This window comes from Falco punctatus, assembly GCF_963210335.1.
Source record: "Falco punctatus genome assembly, chromosome: Z".
Taxonomy (NCBI): domain Eukaryota; kingdom Metazoa; phylum Chordata; class Aves; order Falconiformes; family Falconidae; genus Falco; species Falco punctatus.
Window position 1 is genome coordinate 40619090 of NC_137586.1, and position 25802 is coordinate 40644891.

The 25802-nt window shown below is 41.6% G+C and overlaps 1 protein-coding gene across 3 annotated transcripts in view; it reads left to right on the plus strand.

Moving 5' to 3' along the window:
• The window catches only part of APBA1 (amyloid beta precursor protein binding family A member 1), a 110083-nt gene that overhangs the window by 45063 nt on the left and 39218 nt on the right, over positions 1–25802 (plus strand). For all 3 annotated transcript variants that reach the window (XM_080371694.1, XM_080371693.1, XM_080371692.1), the window contains one exon: positions 23940–25144. In XM_080371694.1, the coding sequence (XP_080227820.1) occupies positions 23993–25144 (1152 nt within the window). In that variant the 5' untranslated portion in view covers positions 23940–23992. The remainder of the gene's footprint in view (positions 1–23939; positions 25145–25802) is intronic.

Genomic DNA, 25802 nt, shown 5'->3' on the forward strand with positions numbered 1-25802 from the left:
CTGTTAGAGGGAAATAGATGGTGCTGGGCCTGGCAATGCGAGGGACGTGAGGCTGCTGCTGCTCGGTGGCCCCACTTCCATCCAGCAGCAAGGCTGAGCCTGTGTTCCCAGTGGAGACATGCATGCAGCACACCTGAACACCACACGTACACATACACACACAGCTGTATGGGATGGACACACAGAGCACCGACAGAAACACAGGCAGCACCAGGGTCCTCATCCCGCTCCTCGCTCTCGCGGGGAAGGACTGCACCCCTAGTGAGACCCGTATCTATATCTGTATGGGAAGTGTGGATCCCATCAGCAGCTGGGGTCACTCAGTCTGCCCTGTAGCTGTCTCTGGGTCCCAGTGGCTGGCATCTGGGTGTACAACAAGCCCCTGTGGCTACAACCGTGTTGGTGGTACTGACCATGTCACTTGCATGCACACATACACAAACACACAGAGAGTTGACCAGGGCTCCCCTGCTCCCATAGCTGACCCTGCTGTGCTCTTGCCCTTGGAAACACAAGATCTCTCCCACCCAGGGCTGGCTGTTAAGAGGCCCCTCTGGCTTCGGTTCCCAGAGCCTTTCTCTTGCTCACCAGCTAGTCCAGCTTCACCTTTGCTCACGATCACATGCCCTCTTGCATGTGTGCTTCAGTGCTGGTGCCACAGGCACGTGAGCCCTCCAGCCGGTGGTCTGACTCCAGTTGCTACACCCAGGCCCCCGTACACACATGCACATCAGGTAGACAGTCCCTCACACAGGAATGAGTTAGAAAGGCGTTTAACAGGAAAACAGGACAGACTTTGTGGGTCAGGCACAGGGCATGCCCAGGCAAGCATACCGACCAGCACACTATTCACATGCAACCAGCCTCTTTTATTCCCTTACACCTCTGTCTTCCCAGTCATTCCTCATCAATAGATCCATCCCTTCTCCTGCCTTTGGTTCCTCCCCTAAACTTCGTGTAAATGAGTCGTGTGCAATCAATCACATGCTCTTCCCCTGCATCCCGTAATGCGTCCCACACCCCTGGACAACAGCCCTGCTTAGTCCGAAAGGTAATCCAGAGGGCTGCTCGCAGTGACTCATCTTGGTGACTTTCACATCTGGACGCAGGAGCTGAGGCTCTCCTGAATCGGCTCAGAGTGGAGCGGGCATCTCAGACAGGGTGTTCCTTCCTTAGGAGCCTGCAGTTTGAACTGCAATTGCATGCCTCTGTGCTCCTCTGGGCTTGTGGAGATGGGCCTTTGGTGGGCTGATGGCTCCTGGGGGTGGCTGGGGCAGGGTATTATTTGAGCTTTGCCCCTGTCCTTATCTTTCTGTGTTGCTTTGTGGGTGAGATTTTATCACATAACATCACTTGTACATCCTATAAGAATGTCAGAAATAATTGCTACCTAGATACAGTTCTGTTGCTGTCAGGGTTTGACACTCCCCCCTTTAGGGTGAAGACACAGGACGGACTTAGCTGATATGAACTATTGAGATGTTTATTGGTTAATGAACACTGTAAGAGGAAATAGGTAGAGCAGCAAAATAGTCTATGCAAAATAATCTGTATGCAATCAAATATATAAATTTACAGTTTTATGATGATATAGAATGCAGATTCTAAGGAATCACATGTGATTATTACTAAATTACAGTTTTCTAAGTACTGAGGTGTAAATCTATTTCCTGGCTCCACCGCCTGACCCCAGATCTAAAGAACGTAGACCTGGTGGAGAGCCCAGCATGTCATCCAAAGAGATTTCCTCCAGCCTCCTCGTGGACTCGAATCTGCGTGTCAGCTTTACTGCCATCTGTAGGTGTCCACACAGCTGCCACTGGAAGACCTACCTTCCTTTTTTCCTCCACTTGATTTGGCTCTTTACTCTCTACATGGTACTTTAGTCTCCATTATCTTCTGAGTTTGGGCCTAGCTTTTCATTAGCCTTGCACCTCCATGTCTGTGCCAAAACTTGCCAGTACACAGCCCACTAGTAACGACTTTTCTGACATTTGGTGCCAGTTTCGCTACATCCACTCCTGTGTTTCCTGTTGTCCTACAGTCACTGTAAGCCTTGTGTAGCATTGCCAACAGGATTGCCTCATGCGAGTGGCTTGGCAGCCCAAAATCCACTGATTGTTACCAGCTTAGAGTGTTTGGATTTGGTTTACATTTTTAAATTAGTAGCCGTAATTATTCTGTTTTAGCCCTAGATCTCTACCTAGATCCAGTTCACAAAAGATCAGGTCCTTGCCGTATGTGCTGAAGGCCATGCCACACTTCTGCTGTGGGTGCCATGGTTCCCTGCCAGGGCCTTAGCTGTTGCGAGGCCTTGGGCTCCCATCTGACTTCTTGCTCACAGTGTCCTTTACATACAGTCCTTTTTTTACTGAAGTCTTTCTGTTTAATTTACTTGGAAATAAATTAGTACCTTGGTGAAAGACGTAGAGCTGAGTGTCTTGATTTTCTTGCCTTAAAGAAACCTATAAATGTTTTAATAAGCAGGAAAAGCTCACTGCTGTGAAATCTGCCTGTCACTAATGTGGAAGTACAGGGCCAGAAGGCTTTTCCAGATGTGAATCTAATTCATTCCTCTGTATAAAGGTATGATGAATCACTTAAATATCCCTTGATTAGATATTTTTCCAATCTCTTTTTGGGTCTCCAGGTAAGGAGACAAGAGATTCCACAGTCTGCAAAAGTAATCAGTTTTAAAGCTTAATTATCCTTTAAGTTAAAATTGTTTGGGTTTTTTTGTTGTGGTTTTTTTTTTTGGTTTGGTTTGTTTTTTTAGTTCCCTGAAATCTGATCTCAGTATTTTTTGTTGCCTTTTAGGCTGATTGCTTTTTTCCCCAGGGGACTAAACAAACTCACTTCCTTCAGTCTTTTCTCAGAGGTCTTATATTCTAAGCATCTTGTAATTATTTGTTCTTCTCTGGTGCCTCTCCCAAGTCCATTGTCCTCATCCTGTCACACTCAGAATCCTGCTGTTCTTACAATGCTAAACTTCATTGTTTTGTGATTGTGACACCATTATCTATCAGATTTTGATTTTCAACACTAATTCCTCCGTATCCAGTCAGAACAAAATTTTCTTTCCTAGTAACCTTCTCAATTTTCTTAAGCAACAGAGATCCTTGCATACTTCTAGTAACCATGTTGCATCGCTTTCTCACCCAGTGCCTGAGTTAATGAATTCTTGTATTTTACTATCATAGGCTGTCTTCTGGGTAGCTGAGATAACTGCGTAAGAAAAAATGTCTGTATTTGCTTCAAAACTGAAGAATCTTGTTTCACCTATAATTCTGCCCTTGTTTTCTTCCCTGCCTTTCATTCTAACTTCACTGCACTCTTTTATCTTTTCTTGAATTTTAGGATAAATGTTCCTGAAATATAATATAGAACCTTGTTACTCTTTTCTCCTTTCCACGGTTATTCTTCATGAACAAGCTGTCATCATCTGTGTTGCAATTCCAGTTGGTTTTATTTGTCCCACAAAGTTCAATACTGTTACCAAAAATGGTAACCAGGAAAACTCTCCAAACCAAACAATAGTTTATAAAGCCAACATTGGTTTATTGCAGTGCTGGGAGCGTGGGGGAATGTTTCCTCCAAGCGTGCTCACCGAGTTGCTCGAGGGTCCACATACACAGCAGAGCACTTGCACATTCATGGTGTATTACATATTCATTTCCATTCACACACACAGGGTTGGTTACGAGTTTCTTGCTTCTAACGCCAATTAGCACACATCCTCAGACAGCACGGCTGAAGGTTTTTACCAGCTGCACGTGCTCCCCAAGCAGGGGTTTGCCCTCTTTTGGGGAGGCTATTTGAGTTGGAGGTCACCATCTCCCACTACCACAATTACCTTTGTCCTACTTCCAGCTAATTTCCTGGGGGTTGCAACACCTTACCAGTTTGTCTCCTCTCACGGGCAGAACTTCCTCACGTGGAGGCATCTCTCTGCATGATTTGGAGAACGGTGTTCTTACCATTATCTGTTCTTTGTTTCTCCAGGTTGACTCCCTTGATTAGAAGTCCTTTCACTCATCGGTTTTGATGACTTGAGAGGGTGGGTCATTTGACTACTTGAGAGGGTGGGTCAGCTTGATCTAAACTTTGTGTACGTACTTGTTTAACATACAGTTAAACACTGAATCAGAGGTCAGTAATTCAGGAGTTTAGGCAGCAGTGGTGCTGGGTAGACCATACTGCAGAACTCAGATGGTTTGGTATTTTTGTCATTTGTGTGGACATGATTGGTGTTTAGAGAGCTGTCTTTTAACGTTCTTTGTTTCTTCTATTATCCTATTGGAATTTCCAACTGCTTCCTAGAGTCTAGTTCTAAGAGTTACTGTTTTCTTAATCTGTAAGGGCTTTTCCCATTAGTTCCCTCAAAACTTATTTTAATGCTGGTTTTGGTGTTGCTAAGCTAGTGTTCTGAACAGCTCCTTCATCTCTGCATATTTTGGCCATCCTTCATTTGCCAAACAGGTGCTCTCAGTCAAGAAAATTAAAACCCTTCTGCTGTTGCTGTTTCTACAGCCATGTGTTCATCTCAAGTTATACATCTGCCTTTACTTGGGTCTTTACACCTGACTAGGGAATTGGAGAGGGAGACATCTGTGTCTCTGATGACTTCAGCAATCTCCTAGAAACTAAAAATTTCTGATCTGTCACAGCCATATCTGGCAATGTCATTAGTACCAGGTGAATAGGTAGCATAGGGCAGGAGAGCCTCCAAAGGGGACAGTAGAAATGTAATCAAACTCTTTGAAGTAAATAGTCTTTAAATATTACAGAACAGAATGCTGTTTCTTTGTTTGGAAGCCTGTATTCTCTTAAAGTCATGCAGTATTTGAGCTTCCTAAATCGCTTCTGAAAATGAGCCTTAGCCAGTAGTATTCACATGGGTGCTTCTGAGTATGTCTGCGGTCTGTAGCCATATTTCAGAGCACAAGCTCAGAGGGGGTTCTGTTACCTTCATGTTCTAAGTCTGTGCTCTGCAAATTAGTTGGGTGATCGCTGCCGTTTCATTTTTTGTCCACCTGCTTGGACTGCAGAGACCTGAGATGTGTTTCTGCAATGAGATATTTGCAGACAGAATATGTAGGGAACTGTCAGCTGATCTGGTGCAAGTGTTACTAGCATGTTACTCTGAGGTGTCCTAGAAACTGTATTTACCAACTGAAATTTCTTGGAAGTGCTTTGTTTGTTTGTTTTTGTTGTTTTTCCTCTTGATGAAATAATGTGTAGTCACAGAATTACCTGTTGTTTAAAGAACTGCAGAACCATAAACCAGTTTAGGAATGGATTTGAAGGAGAAGCTAATTTCTTCTTGCAAGCTGGGTAACATCTGTTTCTGAAAATTTAGTATACTGACTTTACTTCAGTGCACCAGATACTATGTTCCTCGCAGCAGCTGCCCCACAGCCTCCTCTACCAGTGCCCAGGCACTGCACCCGGTACAGAGCAAGTGCAGTTGTTACCTTAGGGGATGCAAGTGAGGTGGCTTTTTCTTCTTAAGTTATGACTCAGATTTGCAAATGTTTGTACTGGGAAGCTTAGAATGTTGAAGCAGTTATGGCAGTGCATAGCTGGAGAGTTGTGGGTAGCCTTGGATTCACTTAGGGGATGCAGGGTGGGTAGTTCTAGGGTTTGGCAGGAGAGAGTGGTGCAGCTGCTTGGGACTCCGGGCAGGGGTCTTTATGTGCAGTGGCAGGAGAAATGCAAGCCTTGGGACAAAAAGGTTAGACAGTGTGATTTATACACTTATAAATCATACTAAAAATGTGGTTTATATATATTTTTATATATATATAAATATATATAAAATAACCATATAAAATTTATATATATATATATAACACCAAGACACACGCACACACGGTAGAATATTGGGAAAATCTAATGTACTTGCAGATGGGTCCTTGATACCATCATCAGAGTGCTTAGGTTTGTGGTTGGCAATGCTCCTGTGCCAGCCGGTGCTGCTGGTGTTGGTCCAGACATGGACTTCTGTCCAGCAGAGTTGTCACAGAAGGGACCCATCTTTCCCCATACATGTGCATGTGTAGGAAGTATCATCTGACATATGAAATAGTTTGTTTCCACATTTCTTTAATACTGTTATTCTGAGGAGTTCAGAATCCTTTGGGCAAAACAGGCATCAAAGGGTTAGAGCCACAGCTGCATTTTCTAAAATGCAGGAATGGATTTGAGGTGAGGAAAACCTGGGTGGTGATGTTCCAGAGCCTGATACAAGCAAAGCCGACCCCTCTGGGACCTACAGGGAACATGTGGGGAGGGGATTTGGCTGTGCTTGCCATGGCTGAGAGCCAAGCTGTTGTTCCCTGCGTGGTCCCAAGCAAGGCTCTCTTGCTTGTTTTCCTTTAGTGATTTCTGGTGCTTTAATTCTTCACAGTAGGTATGGATTATCGATTTTGAGCTTGTGATTCTGCGGTTGAACCTGCTTTGTTGTGCCTTGAGTTGGACTGGTGGGTTTGCTGATTTTTTTTTTTCCTATTTTTTGTAATATTCATGTTTCCTGGGTGAGGCCTTTAAAATGTTTGTCTGCATGCTGTTGTTCCTATAAGCTGAAAAATACATCTGTGTTTTGGCTTTTAAGTGTTACCGGAATTGTGATTGTATTCTCAAACTGGTATTATTCTCAAACCATGCAGAATTAAGTATCATAGTACAAAGAATTAATTGGGGTTTATTGAATGTTCAGGAACAAAAGGGATTTTATTTTCTGTGTTCTTTTTTATAGTGTAGCAGTTTTTCTGTCACTGGGTTGTTTTTTATTGTTTGGGGTTTTTTTCTGTTATGTTTTTGCAGTTAGGCTAGGTATATCTATTTTGTATTTTCTCCCGAATTTGCTAGGGCAGATATTTGCATAAAATTTGTCTTGCTTTGCATGTGCAATGCAGTGCTCATGTTTGTTCTGATGTGCCTGGAATTGTGTGCAGCGTTGAGAATCTTGCTTTGCTGCTGTTTTTTAGGTCCATTTCTATACTCGATAAGATAATTGAGGTCATAGTTTATCTGCCCAGTTTTCTATTGCTGACCTTTTTCTAGTCTTCAGTGTTTACATTTATGGTTACACACTGTCCCCTTGAGAAAATAATCAGCCTAATATGTGCTAATTTGCATTCTTTAAGATGACTTTGCACACCAATATAACTGATGCAGAATGTTTGCTGTTTGCTTCCAGACTGTCCAGTTTAAATAAGTTGGTATTTGGTTTATATACTCTGGCATCCTACCTGGGGGTGCAATACCTACTGTCAGACTCTCCAGTCCAGTTTGAGCTTTGTGAGGAAAAGCTATTTTTATCCCTTGAGGTTTTTGTAACCTGCTTTTAAGAGGAACATTTTAAATGCTTGCCTCTACCTTAGAGCTTGGTGAAGGTGTGTTCACTTCTGTAGTATTTCTCATGTTTGTGGCTGTGAATAGCTTACAGTTAAATATGCTGGGTTTGCAAAGACACAGCCACAGAGCAGGGCACTGTAAGGTTCTTTTCTCTGTGAACATTAAGAGGTGTTGTGATGCTGGAGTCTGTCCCTCTGTTGCATCTTTGCTCCGTGAAATCCCTAGTTGGAAAGTTTGCAGGAAAATCTCAACGGTCTGTTCCACGTCAGTGGAATTTCTTTTGGAGTTGACATCATATGATCTTTTCCCACTCTCTGATCCATAGTGTCCTGCAGCTTTTCCCGTCTGTGTTGGAATGCCTGTCTCATTGGATTAAAATAACTTTCTGGTGTCAAGTGGCTTGATCAGTGCCTTCCAAATGCGTTACGCACTTGTCTTTTGGTTTGTACATTTACCTTTCAGCCTGATCTGAGGTTTGCATGTGTAAGTTTTCATTAATGTAGATTGGACCTGCTGCTTATCTGTACTTTGGGGCTGCTAATTTCTTACAGTATGTGAAGTGGTTGGTATATAGATATTCGAACCAGATTTCATATTGAGCTTTACAATAGCTGAATGTTAATAAGTCAAAAAGTAAAAAATTAGTTATGTAGAACATCTTATTTTCTTTGTTCTGGAAATAAATCTGACAACACAACTTAGAAGGGAACAGGTCACGTAAGTTTTGGAATTTGGTTTTTCTTTTGATAAATATACTAATGCAAGCTAATTACATCAGAAATACCTGTATTTGCAAAGGTCATTCCTACATTTTAGCAGAAATTACAGGCAAATCTTGTGTTGGCTGTTCCTAGTCTGAATACAAATTTATACTTTCCTTCATTTTTTTCTGAAGGAGGTGTACGCATTTAAGAATCCCTCTTGTGATGCAGATAGCTATAAAAAATATGTTTTCAGTAGATGGAAAAGCCAGTCCACAGGCTTGAGAAGAGGGCTTTTGTCTGGAGTAGAGAAACAGAAGCTACATCTTCAGTATTGAGCTTGGGTTTATCTCATTTTTTTTATAGAATCTCAGAATGGTTTGGGTTGGAAGGGACCTTTAAAGATCATCTAGTCCAACCCCTCATGTTGTCATAAGGATGGATAACCTGGGGACTTGACTTGTGGACAATGTTACCTTGTTTATATTGCCAGATGATACTCCAGTGTGATCATGGTTGACAAAAGATGAGATCTGCATAGCTTAAAGCAGCTATCAGTGTGTGTTTCTTGGCTCAAAACCACACACAGGAGAGAAAACGGATTTGAACACCGCTTTGAAAAAGTAAATGCTGTTAAAAAAGATGGGCATTTTTGTCAAATCTTAACAGCATTAGCCCTGATCTGCTTCATGGATGAGTCTTTCCTACTTATACCTTTTCTGTTTGTCTGGGTTTTGTTTTTGGTTTTGTGGGGTTTTTTTCTGAAATGTTTGGTCTTTTTTGCAAAACTGATTGGGATAACTTCTGTGGCAAAGTATTTTGCTTTTAAGCATTTACCTAGAGGTGGATGCTTTTCTTTTGGAAAGGTGCAGCCTGGTTTTTGATATCCTGTTAGATTATTTTGGTAGGACCTGCAATGGAATTTCAGTTTCTGTATTCACACAAGAAGTACCACGGTAAGAATAAAAGATGCAAAAGTTGAAAATGACAGTGAAACATTTTTGAACATGAAATGTTTTTTGAAATCCCTTAAGCCTTATTAAGACTTGTAGATTTTTTTTGAGAATAGCCCCAAGGCTGCTCTGAAGGCCATGTTTTTGTGCTTGTACCAGTGGAAGAGTAATTAGACTGAGCTGCAGCCTTACATTGCCAGTATTGTCATTTTAGTCATTTTAGTGAGAAGTGTGAGTATGCTTAGGATCCTGTAAACAAAACAATATGTGGGCAGAATTGCTCTAGAATTACAGAATAAAATTTTTTTTGGCCTGTAGTATGTAGGGGGTCAGGCAAAATGGTTTACTGGTCCACTTGGTCCTAAGAAAAAATCTCTGTATGTGCATGTAGACTGTTGGTTACCTTTCAGGAATGACAGCATAAGACAATTAACTCAGAAAGCTGTTTGTTCTTCAAGTAGTGAAAAGTGCCTTCTTGACCAGTGTTACATTGGTACAACTGGTACACTGTACTCTTGTGCCCTGTGTGTTTGCATGGCAAAGATTTGGTAGTGAGGGGCTGCAGGGTCCCTTCTGTGAGAAGATACCAGAAGCTTCATGTCCAATAGGGCCGGTGCTAGCCAGCGACAGGATGAACCCACCACTGGCCAAGCCTGAGCTCATCAGTGATGGTGGTAGCACCTCGGTGATAAAATGTTTAAAAAGGGGAAAAAAAATCTGCGCAACAGCACAGAAGAGAGGAGTGAGAATCTCTGAGAGAAGCAACTGTGCAGACACCGAGGTCAGTGCAGACGGAGGGGCAGGAGGGGCTCCAGGCACCAGAGCAGATCCCCCTGCAGCCTGCGGTGCAGCCCACGGTGAGGCAGGTTGTGCCCCTGCTGCACGTGGAGGTCCATGGTGGAGCAGATCCCCACCTGCAGCCCATGCAGGTCCCCACGCCAGAGCAGGTGGGTGCCCAAAGGAGGCTGTGACCCTGTGGACGGCCCGTGCTGGAGCAGCTCCTGGCAGGGCCTGTGGCCCCATGTGGAGAGGAGCCCGCGCTGGAGCAGGTTTGCTGGCCGGGCTTGTGACCCCACGGGGGACCCACGCTGGAGCAGGCTGGGCCTGAAGGACGGCACCTGTGGGAGGGACCCGCGCTGGGGCGGTTCGTGAAGAAGTGTAGCCCATGGGAAGGACTCATGTTGGAGAAGTTCCTGGAGGACTGTGTCCCATGGGAGGGACCTCACGCTGGAGCAGGGGAGGAGTGTGAGGAGCCCTCCCTGTGAGGAGGAAAAAGCAGCAGAGACAATGTGTGATGAACTGATCACAGTGCCCATTCCCCGTCCCCCTGTGCCACTGGGTGGGGAGGAGGTAGAGAGATGGGGAGTAAAGTTGAGCGTGGGAAGAAGGGAGCGGTGGTGGGAAGGTGTTTTAAGATTTGCTTTTATTTCTTACCAGCCTCCTCTCTTTTGATTGACAGTAAATTAATTCATTTCCCCAAGTTGAGTCTGTTTTGCCCATGGCGGTAATTACTGAGTGATCTCCCTGTCCTCATCTCAACCCATTAGCCTTTCGTTATATTTTCTCTTCCCTGTCCAGCTGAGGAGGGGAGTGATGGAGCGGTTTTGGTGGGCACCTGGTGTCCAGACAGGGTCAACCCACCACATCCTGCTACATAGAAGAATCTGTTAATAGCACCTTCATATGTGGTTACCTGAAAGTTACACTCTTTTGGTTAGGAAACAATGCATGCCTGCAAAGATACTGGAGCTTAGTTTCACTTAACAATTCCAGTCAAAATTAGCAATCATTCAGAAGTCTTTTTTTAACTGAATTATATTAATCTGATTCTTCAAAAAATTTTCAGTGCCACTAGATAGATCTTAGCTGATGTCTAATGATCTGATACAATGAAATTCATAATGTAATCAGGAGTAAAAAACAGAATTTCTAAATACCTTTTAAAGACGTTAGATGCAAGTTTTCCCCCTTTTTACCCCCAAGACTTCTCTTCTTTATAGCTTATGTATTTTTATTATGATTCTTAATGCATTTAAAAAATAGTTTTGAAGGTTAATATATAGCTTGTGTGTTATATTCCTCTTCTTTTCTGCTGCCCCTCCACCCACCCTTTTTGCCTTATGTTCTTTGCTCCTCTGAATGTGTTTTCCCAAGTGCATATTTACTCTTATAAATGGGCACATTACATAAACAAATGAGGAATTTGTTGTAAGGTCGGTTCTGATGTTTCAGCTGCACCAAGTTATCACAGTAATGCATATTGAGATTGAATATAATGGAAAAATTCTTAAGGCTAGTAAGGTAAGGTAAGTGCAAAACCAGACCGGGTACCCAGAGGGATGGTGGAATAACCTATCTGCAGGGGGGTTTGAGGTGTGGCCACTCAAAGCTGTGACCAGCGCCATCTGGTATTTGCATTAGTTCTACTTTAGGGAGCCGGTTGGTCTGGATGATCTCCAGTGGTCACTTCCAATTAGCATTTTTCTGACTCTATGAGTTTGTAAGAACCGTCTGAGTATGCAAGGAGGTACCAGAATACACTGGTTTGTCAAATATTTCACCTGTGTCTATAATGTTTTTGTCTTTCCCATCCCACTAGTGAAAATACATCTGAGAGAAAATATTCCCATATGATTAAAAGAATTAGCTTAAGTTAGAAATTATGATAATATTACCAAACAAATGTTTCTGTTGAACTGCCCTGAGCTTTCCCTGACTTAGCTGCAGTCTGGCTGGATCTGTAGGACAAAATCTTTGGTACCAAAGACCTAACATACAATCTTACGCACATTTGAGGAGTCTTGTATCACATGAGCTCTGGTTGGTGTCATGGATGGATTGATGCACTTCACTCCTGAGAGTGAAGTAGCAATATATTTGTTGATATAAAACATCAGTTTAACAAAGTTTGATAGTAAATGCAGCAGTGGTTTAACAAGGTTCGGTGGCAAGGTACACTTGATCATTTACTGCATAGAGGACAGGATCTGACAAAACTGTCAGGGAGACCATCCCATTGAGTCATGAGGTTCAGAAGGGACCCCTTTAGTTTCTAAACTCTTTCTCAGGAGTCTAGGTGTGGCTGGTTCCATACTTAGTCTCAGACTCTGTCAGTGGTTTATATCAAAAGGATATGTGCACAATCAATCCTTTATACCACTTAGCTAAGATTTCGAAGTTTAGCGTGCTATTAATCACTTACCATGAATCTGTTGCAGCAAGGAATCTCTCAACCTAGAGGAGTAACCTTGAGAGGTGCCCCTGCTCAAGGGGAGATCCTGGCATGCAGCCCGCTGCCATGCAGAAGACCTCAGCAGGCCCTGTGCTGTACACTGTTTATGGAGTAATGTGATTGCCATAGTCGTTTGCGTACCAGCTGTATTTTGGTTGGCGCATGCTCAACTAGCCCTCAGCTGTTGAGCTAGATTTATGGCCCTTAGCTATTGTGCTGTTACCTGGCTCCCCAAAGTTCAGCTTAAGGCAGATGCAGCCATCACAGCACCACTGGTGGCTATTGCTTAAACAGAAAAGGGCCGGGTCAGGAGAGTGTTGTCAAAGCACACCGCCACAACTGGTCCTGTGCCTGAATGCTTACCAGCAGATTGAGCAAATTAGGGGCACTCCTGAATCTTCTGCCAATTGATTGTTGTTTGGAAGAAATCAGGTACGTGATCTCCGAGTGTGTTCTGCAGTGTGCACTGAAGTGCAGTGTGTGTGGGCCATCAGAAGCTGCCCTTTGAAAGTGTACTTCGGCTGCAAACTAAAACACAAATGTAGATCCACTCTGAGAAACTGCCTCTGACAAGTGTATGCAACCTGTTCACTCTGCTAAGCTTCAGAATTTTTTGTGCTACTTCCTTCCCGCCCTTCCCTTCTCCTTCCTCTCCCTTTTTTTTAGACTTTTTTCAATTAGAATTGATGAGAGTCAGAATTTCAGAGACTTTCAGAAAAGCCAAAACCCCAGCCACAGGTCTGAAAGAGCAAACAATGTTTTCCCAGGATTGACTGTGATTTTTTCAGTTGTGTGCCTGCTTTAATAAAATCATTAATTTAATCAAAATTAGTTCATTAATGTAATCAAAACATCACTTCAGCTTGTGACTCACTTTTTGTTCCAGAGCCTGGATGTTGTGTATTTGAGCTCAGGATCTGCATGAGTAACTGTTTGCAGAAACTGGCCTGTTTGAAAGTCTTGAAACTTGGCCATGCTAAATTCCTACTGTTGATTGGCTGCTTTTGTACATAAAAATTGTTCTGGTCAGGTAACTGATGTTTAGAAGGGTGTAGCAGAGAAGCCCTTTGGACCCTTAGTTTTCAATAGCTATTACAACAATGCCAGAGTCCCAGAAGACTGTAAGGAAGTTTATGTTGTGCTAATGTTTTAAAAGGTAAGTGAATGCCTTGATAATTGTAGTGTGGCAGCGTAACATCTGTCCAGTGTAGGATAATGGAATGAATGTTGTGGGTTGAAAAACTTTGAAAATTACAGGTCTTTCTAAATGGTTTATGCTGCAGTTCAAGCAAGCAAGAGCTTAGGGGAGTGGGTGGGTCATAATGCTTTGTGGTTTTTAAGAAGTTGGATTTACTACTGATCCATGGGTTTTTACAACTTTTATACAGCTAAAAGCTTTACTTGTCCAGAGAAGTCCATGTAACATGTTCCCCAGACATAACTAAACCCTAACGAAGGCTGACATTTCTCCACATGCGCAGCTTGGAACAGAACTTGAAGAGTATTAGTAATCACACTGTACACAGCTCAGGGTCTTCAGATGTGTCTCTCAAACAGCAGCTTGCTCAAAGTTTACAGTCTGAGCAAGGGAGATGGGAGTGATGCCTAGCTACAGCCATGGGGGTCCTATCAGGTGAAAAAAAAAATAAAATCTGTTGATTCTAATTTGGTGAACCACATCACACTACCACCAGATCATGAAAATCAAAACTAGATGCACTTTATCAAAACTACAAAGCTTTCCATACACTTGCCAGTCTCTACCCACAAAGAAAACTTACCAGAACACAATGACACAGGAGAGAATTCAGAAGAAAAACAAAGAAAACTGAGGCAAGTCACCCAAACACACTTTTCCCTCCCTATGCAATATTTACAGCTAGAGGCTCTGCACAAATCCGTCCAAGTCAAGGAACACATACAGACAATGGGAAAAAAGGATATAGTGTAACGGCATTTGAAGATGCATTCATAAGCAAAACAGAACATAAATAAAAGATTTTGTAAACACATGCAGGGTGGCAGTTGTCTTTTTAAAAATTGTTCATTCCTTCCACCCCTGCAGTGCTTTTGTCTTTCTTCCAAACAGAACTGACTTAAAAAAACCCTTCAGCTGGCTCACATTTCTGTAAAAGTAGGTTACTTTGTCTTTTTTTGTATAGCAGTACTTAGAATTTAGTAGAAGAGTATATTTCATGTAAAATATTTTTAATATGCTTACTTAACCATATCAAATCTTTTTATACTATAAACACATCCAAGTAGTGGAATTACAGCAGAGAAAAACAGCAAGTGAAAAGGGCAGTTTTAACAGAATTTCATGTGTAGTGGCCTTGGAACAGCTAGTTCCGCTAACAGAAATGTGCTGGTTCTGAAAAGTACGTTTCAGTCAAGATCTTCCTCAGTGCAGAGGAAAGAGTGATGCTGATATCCTCTCTGTGTGAATAACTAACTCTCTCTCATCAGCTTTGGGGAGGCTCACAGGGTGTATCTTGCTTCCTAAGTCACTGAGGGTGCAGAAATTGTTAGGTTTTCAGGCTAGAAAAATTTTGCTGTTTGGGACCCTGGAACAGAACTGGTGGAGGCAGGTATGGTAAGGCCAGTCAAATGCGCGTGGGTGCTGGTTGATCCTGTACTTTTGGGTTTGAGTTTGGGATGAAAGGAAACAGATTTTTAAATCAAGATATGTTGCTCAGTTGTCTTGCTAACTGTTAGATTTATTAGAGATGCATTTAAGAAGTAAAGAAGTTATTGCTTATATGTCCTAGAGGCTTTTTCCTTTTCTCTCCACATGTGTACTATTCTGCTACTTCAGCCTTTTTTTCTTTGAAACTCTCTTCTGCAAACAGTATTGTGCAATTTGCTTCTGTCAGCTGAATGAAACTAATCAGGCAAACTAGCTGGACTTCACTGTCTGTTGTTCAGCTTGGTTTTACTGAAAGCTACATATTTGCTGAAGAGCCTTCTCTCACATTCTACAAGACCCTTCTTTTCTTGAAGTGGTCTCAATACCATACAAATGTATGTGTGTCTGTCATAACCTGTGGCTTGATTGCATTAAAGAATTAAAAAAATCTAGAGTTTTTTTTTGAAAACTTTGCTTTTTATAACAAAATTGATAAACTTTATTTCCCCCTCACAGTATCACTTCAGGTTACTAAATCAGGAGGACTAAGTGACAAAAATTTCAACAGATGAAGAGTGTTCTCAATCTTGATTCTTGACTGATCCATCTCCTGTCTTGCTTATACCTAAGATATGTTGCTTCAGACTGTGCAACACTGACCAAGAATAGAACTGAGTAAGATTCATCCAGAAAGGTTGGATGAAGTCTGTATGTGCAGGCAGAGGAGGAATATCCAAGGGCTTTTTGGACATACTAGTTTTTACTCTCTATGTGAGTGAAGCTTGAGGCATCCTTACTCACCCTAAAGACAGCCATGCCCTGCAGCTTCCTGGATCATATTTTTTAGCTCTGTCTGCATCTGTTCTATATTATGCTATTAATGGCGTCTCAAAGGAGATAGAGAGGGTATTGGGCTTGCTGGGTCGATTTGGGGTTTTTTTGTAGCATTGGTCAAATCCCTCTTTGTTAAAATAGAGGGAAATATATAGTTTTCATCACTATAAAAATGTCACCAGTTTAAAGATAACATCATTTGCATTCAGAATTCATCACTGGAGAGTCAGCGTTTTCCACTGTGCACTCTGAGACAGTTCTGCCCTTTTACACAGAGGAGGAAAAAATAGTAAATGACAAACAACCATATGTTCTGATTTAGTAAAATTCATTTTTAGTTATTGTAGTTATAGCAGAGATTGAAGCTAGTGTTGCATTGTAATATTGATCTTAAATGTTGTTGTACTTTGACATTGCTTATATACTATTTCAGTTTCTCTTTCTTCTTTGGAAATGGGTTTTATTAGTAACCATGATGTAAATACCAGAGTAACAATTCCAGTGGTCAAAATTTTAGATTATTCAGCTGCTAATTAAAGGTGCAATCCATAATACACCCAGGAATAAAACCATCAGTAACCTGTCAAAGAATCACAGCAGAAAGAGAACCCCCAGTTTCCTTTAGCTTAGATGTTACAGGATTTATGATGCTTAATCATTCTGGTTGGGGAGAGCAGTCAGATTTATTCCCTTAACCAATTACAATCTGGACTTGTGATTAATTGGTTTTTTGAAGTGTCTTTGATCTGGTGTGTCTAATTGTACTTTACAACAGAGGTTGCTTGTGGATCCTTGTCAAGATTTGTCTCTACTGCTTTTGGTTCATCTCGTCTGTTTGGGCCATAATACCAGCTAACCTTCCTCGGTCAGCAGATGGATGACTTCACATACTCTCAGAGTCCGTTGCCTCTGTTTCTTGTGTAGGCAGGACTTCAGTGTTAAAAGGTGGTGGGAAGGTCTGTTGCTCTTCTGATCAGAGTACTCTTTCTCTTCAGTGCTCTAGAAGATTACGAGATCTGGCCTGTCTGCATTTAAGATTACTGAATGGTGTTTCTTGCACAAGTTTAAATTTTAATTTTGAATAAGGTGGGAATTGGAAGGAGAGAAAAAGTGAGTTTTGAGAGATCATTAATTGTGGTAATTCTAGATCTGTTTACTATGAACAAAACTTTGGGGTTCTTTTCTATCATGTGCAGGTTTCTCTCAGCTCCCCTTTCTTTTCTTGGGGGCAGGCATGGGCCTGGAGGAAGAAGACCCGTGGGTAGGAGGTGAAGGAGCTGGTGGTTTGGGTTTTTTTCATCCTGTGCCTATTATATTGGCTTTGTCATTGACTGCATACTCGTCATCAGCTGTTCAGTGTGCTCAGGTTCAATGGAACAGGAAACTGTTTTTTTCTTTCTTCATAGATATTCAGTTTAATAATTGGATGCCTAAAGCTAATTATTACTTTTGTAAAAAAATTTTTCTTATTGATTGAAGACTTGGAAAATGATGCTTCTGATTTGTTTTAATTCCGTATTAAAAACAGGTACAGGTGATTCGTATAGGCAGTAAGTAATTTCTGTTTTCAATAAGCAGTTGTTGTAAATATCATAATTCATCTAAAGTACTTTTCAAAGCTTACATAAACTTGTAAAGACATTTTTCAGATAAATGGTCAGTTTTTTCAACTGGTCTTCTGTAGTTTCACCAGATTGTGTGCTGCAGTAGGTGAAATAGGAGCATGCTTTTTGAAGACTTGCAGCAAGGGTGAAGTTGTGTTATCAGAACAAAAAGTTCAAAAATAGGTACACAGAATTAAAAAATGGAGGGTTAACAATGAAGTTGAGCAAAATACGGCATAGTCTTAGTACTCTGTTGTCTGGGGAGTGATGACATTTCCAGACTCCAGAGGGGCGTTGTGTGACCTGATCAGGTTTCTTGAGTTATGATGTCAATTTAATTTGAAGAGCTATTTAAGAGCTGATGTAAGCAGAAATTCAAATTAGTTCCCTGTAATCACAGAGTTAGTCTGAGATTATGTGGTTTAGGATGTCTGCTGCTGACACATCTTTACCCTTTCCACCACAGAATTTTATACCCTGGTGAGAGCCAAAATATTTTTAGAAACAGTGGGAAACTGAAATCTCTTGCCTGCTTGTTCTGCTTTTGAGTTACTCTGGTGCGCAATGCAGCTCAATCCAATTCACTTCCATTCCATCGTGGCTTGTGTACTCCTTTCGTTATTGTTCCATATACATCTCTGGTGTTAATAACATAATGTTTGTGTTGTTTATGGGGAAGCTTATAACTACTCATCTAAACAATAGATGTAATTATTGATGTATAACAGATAAAAATAGATGTATAAAAGAATTCCCAAGAACTTGTAGGTTTTGTTTATTTTTCTGCTGCAGGCTTAAATCCTGTGATGGTCCTGTTCTAGTAGTGCGGTGGTTCTTTGGCCATAAATTCATGGGTTTGCGTTTTTTTCCTCTGTTATGCCCAAAATTGGATTTCTTGTGTGCTTTCAGTTGTGGGACACCTGAATAGTAAGCCACTGAGCCTTGTGCCAGGGTGCTTGATCTTTGGCTAGTTGCAATTCTCTTGTTAGGCACAGGACTTTTAGGTGCCATGGCCAAGGTGACATTGTAAGCATGGGCCAATGTACAGCTCTCTTTTATTTTAACAGCAGTATTTTCTTACTTTTTATTAGGAATCTGTGTACTCTTTTAGGCTAGTTGTGGTCAAAAAAGACTGATGCTGGTGGAAGCTACCCCCTTTTGAAATTTACATACCTTAGTAGAAAATAAAAGGCCTTTTATTGAACAGCAAGTAGAGTGTGTTTTGAACTTTGCTCCTGCCGAGTTCAGAAGCAGCCCTAGGACTCAGAAATGGAAGCTTGCGGGATTATTATGAAGAAAACTGAAGTAAAAGACTTTTCAGAAAATATTAAAGGCAAATTATAGTGTTGAAACTAATGTGTTTAACTTGTTTAAAATATTACAGTGATACAAGGATTCCACAAACATTTGTATAAAATTTTTGTGTGCGGAGTAACACTGTGCATGCAGCTTTTTGGCTTTACACTTACAACATTTTGAGTGTTAAGTTGTTCAGCCTCATCAGTGTGAACGAATGCATGAGTGTGTGTGCATGTGGTATTAATGTAACTTTCCAAGTGCTGCTTTTGCTGACTGGCAAGAAGCATACTTCCACAGCTTTTTTTTGTTTTGTTTAAAGCTCTTTTGGATGAGCTTACTTAGCACATGGCAGCAGAAGCGATTGGGTTTACAGTTCAGAAAAGAGAATCATCTAACACAGGAGTGGTGGGGAATTCTCTCTGGGAGGGCATCACATATGTTGTTAAATTCTCAGCCATTTTATACCATAGGGGCTCTTTATAAAAAAAAAGAAAATATTTTGAAGGTGTGTCTCAAAAACATAGATTTGCTAACATTGACTATGTTGTTTTTTTGAAAGTTAGCTTGTGTTTATATGTTTTGTCAATAACTGTATCTCTACAAGTGATACAGCGGTGTATTGCTGGAGTCTGGAAAAACACAGGTGCTTTGTGAAATTCCACAGAGAATGTGCCTTCTCAAATTCAGAGGTCTCTTTGCTTCTCGTGTGAGTTAGAGTTATGGTTAAATGTGTTCAAAGAATAACTATTTTTTTGTGAAAGACGTGGGTAAATACATCCAAAGGTTTTAGGGAAGACAAAACTATTTTTGCTTACATGCTCAACTGACGTAATAACTTCTTCTCTTGCAAAAGTTCTGCAAAATAAGAGCAAACAGTTATGCTTCTTACAAATGAAAAGACTATTTAAAAGATGTATACGAGTAATACCCCTCACAGCAATACAGTCTGGGGTTGGTGGGGCCAAGGGGCAGCTCTGGGTCATGGCCTGAGCAGCAAAAAAAGGGACAACAGTGCCTGGGGCAGTGTGAGCAGGACATGGCCTTAAAAGCCAAGGGAGGGCAGGGACTGTCCCCTCTGCTCAGCACCTTTCAGACCTCACCTGGGCACTGCCTCCACTTTGGGTCCCCAGTACGGGAACGACACTGACAAACTGGTGAGAGGTGTGGGGAGGCCACAGAGATGGTGGGGTTGGAGCCCTTGTCCTGCAAGGGGAGGCTGTGGGACCAGGGCTGGCCCAGCTGGGAGGAGGGACAGTTTTGGGGGCACCCAAAGAGGCCAGGGGATGGAGGAGATGCAGCTGGGCTCTTCATGGTAGTGTGGGGCAGGAGGGTGGGTCAGAGACAGGCAAATTCTGAAATAGGGAAATTCAAACCGGCTGAAAGGAAGAAAAGTTCTCCCAGCAAGGACAGCCCAGAAGTGGAGCGGGGGCCCAGACAGGCTGTGCCATCCCCAGCCTTGGAGGTTATCAGGCCCCAGGTGGGTAAGGCCCTGGTCAGCCTGGCCTGAGCTCAGGGCAGGCTGTGCTTTGGGCAGGGCTTGGGCTGGAGACCTCCTGTGGTCCCCTCCTAACTGTTACCCTGTTATCCTCTGTGTGACAAAAGCCACTGGCTACGTGTATGTCTAGGGGTTCTCTTGCTTCCACCTGGCACACAGCTTTGTTTTGAGACAGTAATAATAGTACAAGACCTACTGCACCTGCGATCTTTTATTCCAAAAAGTGGGGACTGGACTGTGGAAATAGGATGCATAGTGGTCTTACAAAGTCAACTCTAAAAGGTGTATTTGGAATAATTTAAGAAAAAAAAAAAAAAGCTTCATTTCTGCCTGCATGCACAAGAAACAATCATAAACAAGCATATAAAACATATTTAAAAACATATAAAAAATAAAGCAAACAATTATACATCTGGACTTGAGAAGCAAATAACAAACTAAGTTAGAATCTGAACACTCACATTTTCACCTTTTCTTATTGCATGACTTTTCCTGAGTAGCACTGGGAATGGATGTTGTGGTCTTGCTCCAAGATGATTGTATGCCCTTTGGTGGTGTTTTAAACACTTCTTTTTTGTAATATAAAGTAGCAGAGAAAAATCCTTAAACTTCCAGGTTTTCTTTATGTTGCTTGAAAAATATGTGGAGATTTTTTTCTTCTTTACAGGCAGGAAGGTAGTTTAACCTTCAGCAAAGAGCTAGTTGCAGTAGTAATCAGCCTTTGATTTCTCTATTTTGGAGAGATTTATCCATCAAGTCCTGAGTGCAAAGCTAAGAGTGCTTACAGAGCACTTTCCTGTGTATGTTTGATTACTGGAGCATAGCTGTTGTGCAGGGTAATTAATGTGAGAGGATAATATCTTTCAGATGGGTGTTGTGTCTTTATTTCCAAGGTCAGATGACCTCTCTTGCTTATATTCTCTTCCATCTATGGCATTTTATATAGTTATTGATTTTTGTTTGCTTGCTGGAAATAAAATGCTTTTTTGAAGGCCTGGTGAGAAAAATCAGGTAGACCTTATATTTGCTTTAGGGAAATGCTACTAAGAATGAAAAAATTTGTTTTTTAGCAGTTTTCCACCTACCATGTATGAAAATGGATTTAGTGCTTCTAACCCCCAACCTTAATAGGTGGTTCTTTAAATTATTGTCCTAAAGACTGATTGTTAAACAGTTAAATAAATGTACGTGACTTAGAAGCTTACTTTTCATTGAAGGTTATTGGGGCTTAGGTGACCTAAGGGCATTTATTCAGATCTACAGTTTTTGAAGTAAACTTATCTTCTGTTCTAACAATTAAAATTTCTTTTTTGAAAGTTTCAAAATACATCTGAAAACAATGTTTTATTACTTCTAGAATTAAAGAGTAACATTTAATTGAAATTACTGGAGGAAGGGCAACACAAGAGGATCTTTTCCAGTAAAAAGCTTTAAGTAAAGCTTAACAGTTTCATCCTCATCCCCTCAAAGGACACAACATTGAAAATTTCAGGATATCAATATTTGTTATTAACCTGAGATCGTTCTTCAAATGAGAGCAATTTCACAAGTGGAAATTTGGAGACTTCCAGTTTACAAAAGGAGAATATTTGGGCTCTCAGGTAGTTTTCAGCAGTATTTTATATTTGCAATTTCTGCAGTTTGTTTCTCACAGCTAGACATGTTAGTAATGCTGCTGTCTGTAGTATGCATTATGTTGCATATGTAGACTTCTAAACCAGAATCATGTATTTTCAGATATTATCAGAACTTTCATTGTTATAAATATTGTGGCATTTGATACCTTGTTTGACTTGAGGTATGGGTAGTCTTCATGTAGTTGAATTTTGCCTTCCTTTCTAACTGAAAAATGTTAAAAATGTGGCAGGATAACATGTGATAAAGATTTCAGAAAGTTGGTCATCATCCTGTGTTTATGTGTAACTTCATTTCTTTCAATTAGTACTGCCCTTTTCCTGTGGCTGACCAATGACACTTAGGTGCAAGTCAGGGGCTGCTTGAGTGCAACCCATTTAAGGTAGAATTTTTAAACAGTCCCTTATTTTAGCCTAGTGCTGTCTATGTCCAAAGCAATGGAAGTTTTATAACTGACTTCAGTGGAAGCAGGCAGTCCTGCTTGGTATGGACTTTTCAAAGGGCTATTACTTTAGAACTGCATTTTGAATAGGGTTATTATTTTAGAACTGCATTTTTTATATACTATGTGATATACTATACATTTTTCTGCCTTGTGATGAGGGTGAGAAATGCATGTATTAAGATTAAACACAGCATGCTAGATTTGCAAAAACTATGTATATGCTGTTTCTGAAAATGTAAAGATCTGTCTGGAACAAGGGCCAAGACGTATTTTGTTTCCTTTATTTTAAAAGGACTATTAAGTTTTAAAGGCTAAAACATTAGGTGTGACAAAGACAAGGAATGTTTGCTGAGCTGGAAGCTGCTCCCACTAGATTTCCCGTGGAAATATAGCACAAGTAACTCCCACTGAGGCTTGCGTACCTGTCAACTTAACTAATAGAGGGCAACTGAAATTACTGTTGCTTTCTCGTCACAGGAAGTTATTCTCACTGCTTTTGTTGCACAGAGCTCATTTAGTCAGCAAAGTGTCACCTGAGACTCCTTGCCTCAGTTCAGTAGATTTAAGTACTATTTTACATTCATGTTAATTTTTTTTAATCGGTAGTTGGCGCATGCTTTTATAGATCCTCCAAGTTAGAAGTTCTCCAACAAGTACCTTTTCTTTTAGGACTTGTAAGTCATGGTCTAGAGCTGCATTTTACTTAAGGATATGTGGTTTGACCTAGGGACCTAAAAAGACATAAAATGTCCTTTTTATGACACATTTTAAAAACATAGGGCAAGGTTCAAAACAGCTGAAGCCCTTACCTAAACATGAAGCCTTCTGAGGTAGATAGGCCTGTTTGCTCCATGAAACTTGCAGAAGCTAATCTGTATTCTTATGGCATTTTCCTGTTTCTGTGGCTTATATATTTACTATTATTGACAGACCTCTTCAGTAATTCTGTCATCTTTTGAGATTTTTGCTCAAAGTCGTCAAGGGTAAGATCACTCATTAGTCTCAATGTGGTCATGGTTATGACTTCTCCATGGTTTAGGAAAGATACTTGGTGCAGAAGCCATCTTGAAGTGATTACAGAGACATTCTACAAAGGTAACAATGTTGTATCTAGGTGTCATGGGCTTCTCTAGGGATAAGATGTTTCAGATACCCTGAGAGTGCGTTTTTATTTCTGATTATTTTTTCAAAAGTGCATAGGGTGAGTAGCTTAGCTGAAGATACCATACTGAAGAAGTGTAGTATGCATAGCTGTCATGTACCTGAGCAACTGCAGACTCCTGTGATGTTACTAAATCTGTGGTTCTACATTACAGAATCCTTCCTTCACACTGGGTTAGTGAGCTGTAGGGAGAGCAGTAGAGCAAAGGTGGAATATTCTTGTCATAGCTCTACCGTGGTTGAGCCCCTGGCAAAAGTTAGCTTTTCTAACATTTGCTTGCCAACTTCATTGAATTGCCACAGCACTCCATAGAAGCATCTCCAAGGAATTGCTTGGAAATGATCCTTCCACAAAGAATGTCTGTAGAAATAAGAAGTTCAGTCCCCAAGGGGATTTTTGTTGGTTGCTGCTGTTGGAGATCATTTGCATGGGAGGTCATACTGTTTTGCTGGCTGTCATCTGACTTCAGAGCTGATGAAGTCAAATGTTCGTCTGCTGGGGAAGGAAGGGTAGGGTGCCTTTTGTTGCTTCTGTTTATTGACTCTACTTTTTTTTAAGAGTAATGTCAGAGGTTTTTTTTTTATTTCTTTCCAGCTGTGATAGACAAAATGTCAATACAGTAAGGGACCTACCCACCAGAACTTGCCATGAACCATTTGGTTGGACCACCTGAGGGGGAAGTACATGAAAAGCCAGCAAGCGGAGCAGTGAACGAGTCAGTGGAGGCCGACCTGGAGCACTCAGAGGTGGAAGAGGAGCAGCGGTATGCAACTCACTACCCAAGGCATACAAACAGCAGCCAAAGGGGCCTGTCCGGGCAGGAGGAGGAAGGGATGTTAGCTCGGTCAGCCAGCACTGAGAGTGGTTTCCACAATCACACAGATACTGCAGAAGGGGATGTGATAGCCACAGTGGAGGACAGTTATGACACAGAGAGAGTTCAGGAAAATGAGGATGAGAGCATGTATGCAGTGCAGTACAGGCCTGAGTCTGAGGAGTACACGGAGAATGCCGAGGCTGAGCATGGCGAGGCCATTCATAATCGAACATTGCCCAATCACTTACATTTCCATTCCATTGAACACGAGGAAGCCATGAATGCAGCCTACTCAGGTTATGTCTATACGCATCGGCTCTTCCACCGAGGAGAAGATGAACAGTATGCTGAGCCTTACGCCGACTATGGACTGCAGGAGCATGTGTATGAGGAGATAGGAGATACACCAGACCTCGATGTCAGGGACGGGATCCAACAGTATGAGCGGGAGAGGGAGGAAGCCGACAACTACCGCAAGGAGGCACTTGGTGCTCGCCTTCACCATTATGATGAACGGTCTGATGGCGAGTCTGACAGCCCTGAGAAGGAGGCAGAGTTTGCGCCCTACCCGAGAATGGATAGTTACGAACAAGAGGAGGACATTGATCAGATTGTAGCAGAGGTGAAGCAGAGCATGAGCTCTCAGAGCTTAGACAAGGCAGCTGAAGACATGCCAGAGGCGGAGCAGAGTTTGGAGCATGGTCATGCTGTTGCTGGTGGTGGGCATGAAAGTAACGGCCAGCTCCCAGCTGTGTCTCGAGTTGCACCCAGCTCGGGAGAATCTGTACAGAGGTACAGCAAGGAAAAGAAAGATGCAATTTCACTGGCCATCAAGGATATTAAAGAGGCTATTGAGGAGGTGAAGACAAGGACCATCCGTTCTCCTTATACCCCTGATGAACCTAAGGAGCCTATCTGGGTGATGAGGCAGGACGTCAGTCCAACCAGGGACTCTGACGACCAGAGGCCACTAGATGGAGATGTGAGTATACAAAGCTTTCAGCTCTCGGGTTATGTATGTCTCCTTCCTTTAAATGTGGCAAACATGGCAGTGAAGGAAGATGCATTTTGTTCTTGTTCTGTGACTTATCCTTCAGTAGAGTATGTACTGCTTTTTTGAGTTTGTACTTTAAAGAGCATGTGCATTATCAGTGGGCCAAATTTTTCTTTATGCATCACTGCTGACCCCCAGCCATACTGTACAAGAATTTGTCACATGAAGCTCTTTACTTGTTTTTTCTGAAACAAATGCTGTTACATTTTTTACTGCCACTGGATATTTTAGACTAGCTACCAAACACTTTGTCCTCTATTACCTGTCCTTGTGTGTTTCTGTTAATTGCAGGTTTCTAAGTTTCGTTTTCTGTCACATAACAATACTAACAATTCCACTAGAAATCTGTTAATATTCTTCATGATGTTACCATGGCTCAGAGTCATATTCCAGAAAAGTTGCAGGTTTTTGTCTACTAGCAGGCTCTAGAAATGTGTTACAAACCTCAGTATATTACATTTTCACTGTAAAGCGTATTTACTGTACAGCAACCTAAGTGTCAAAGGCCATTGTTCAGATTTACAGCATCAACATTTCTGAAATTCTGTACTTTTGGCATGAAGTTGAATTTGGATCAGAATCAGGT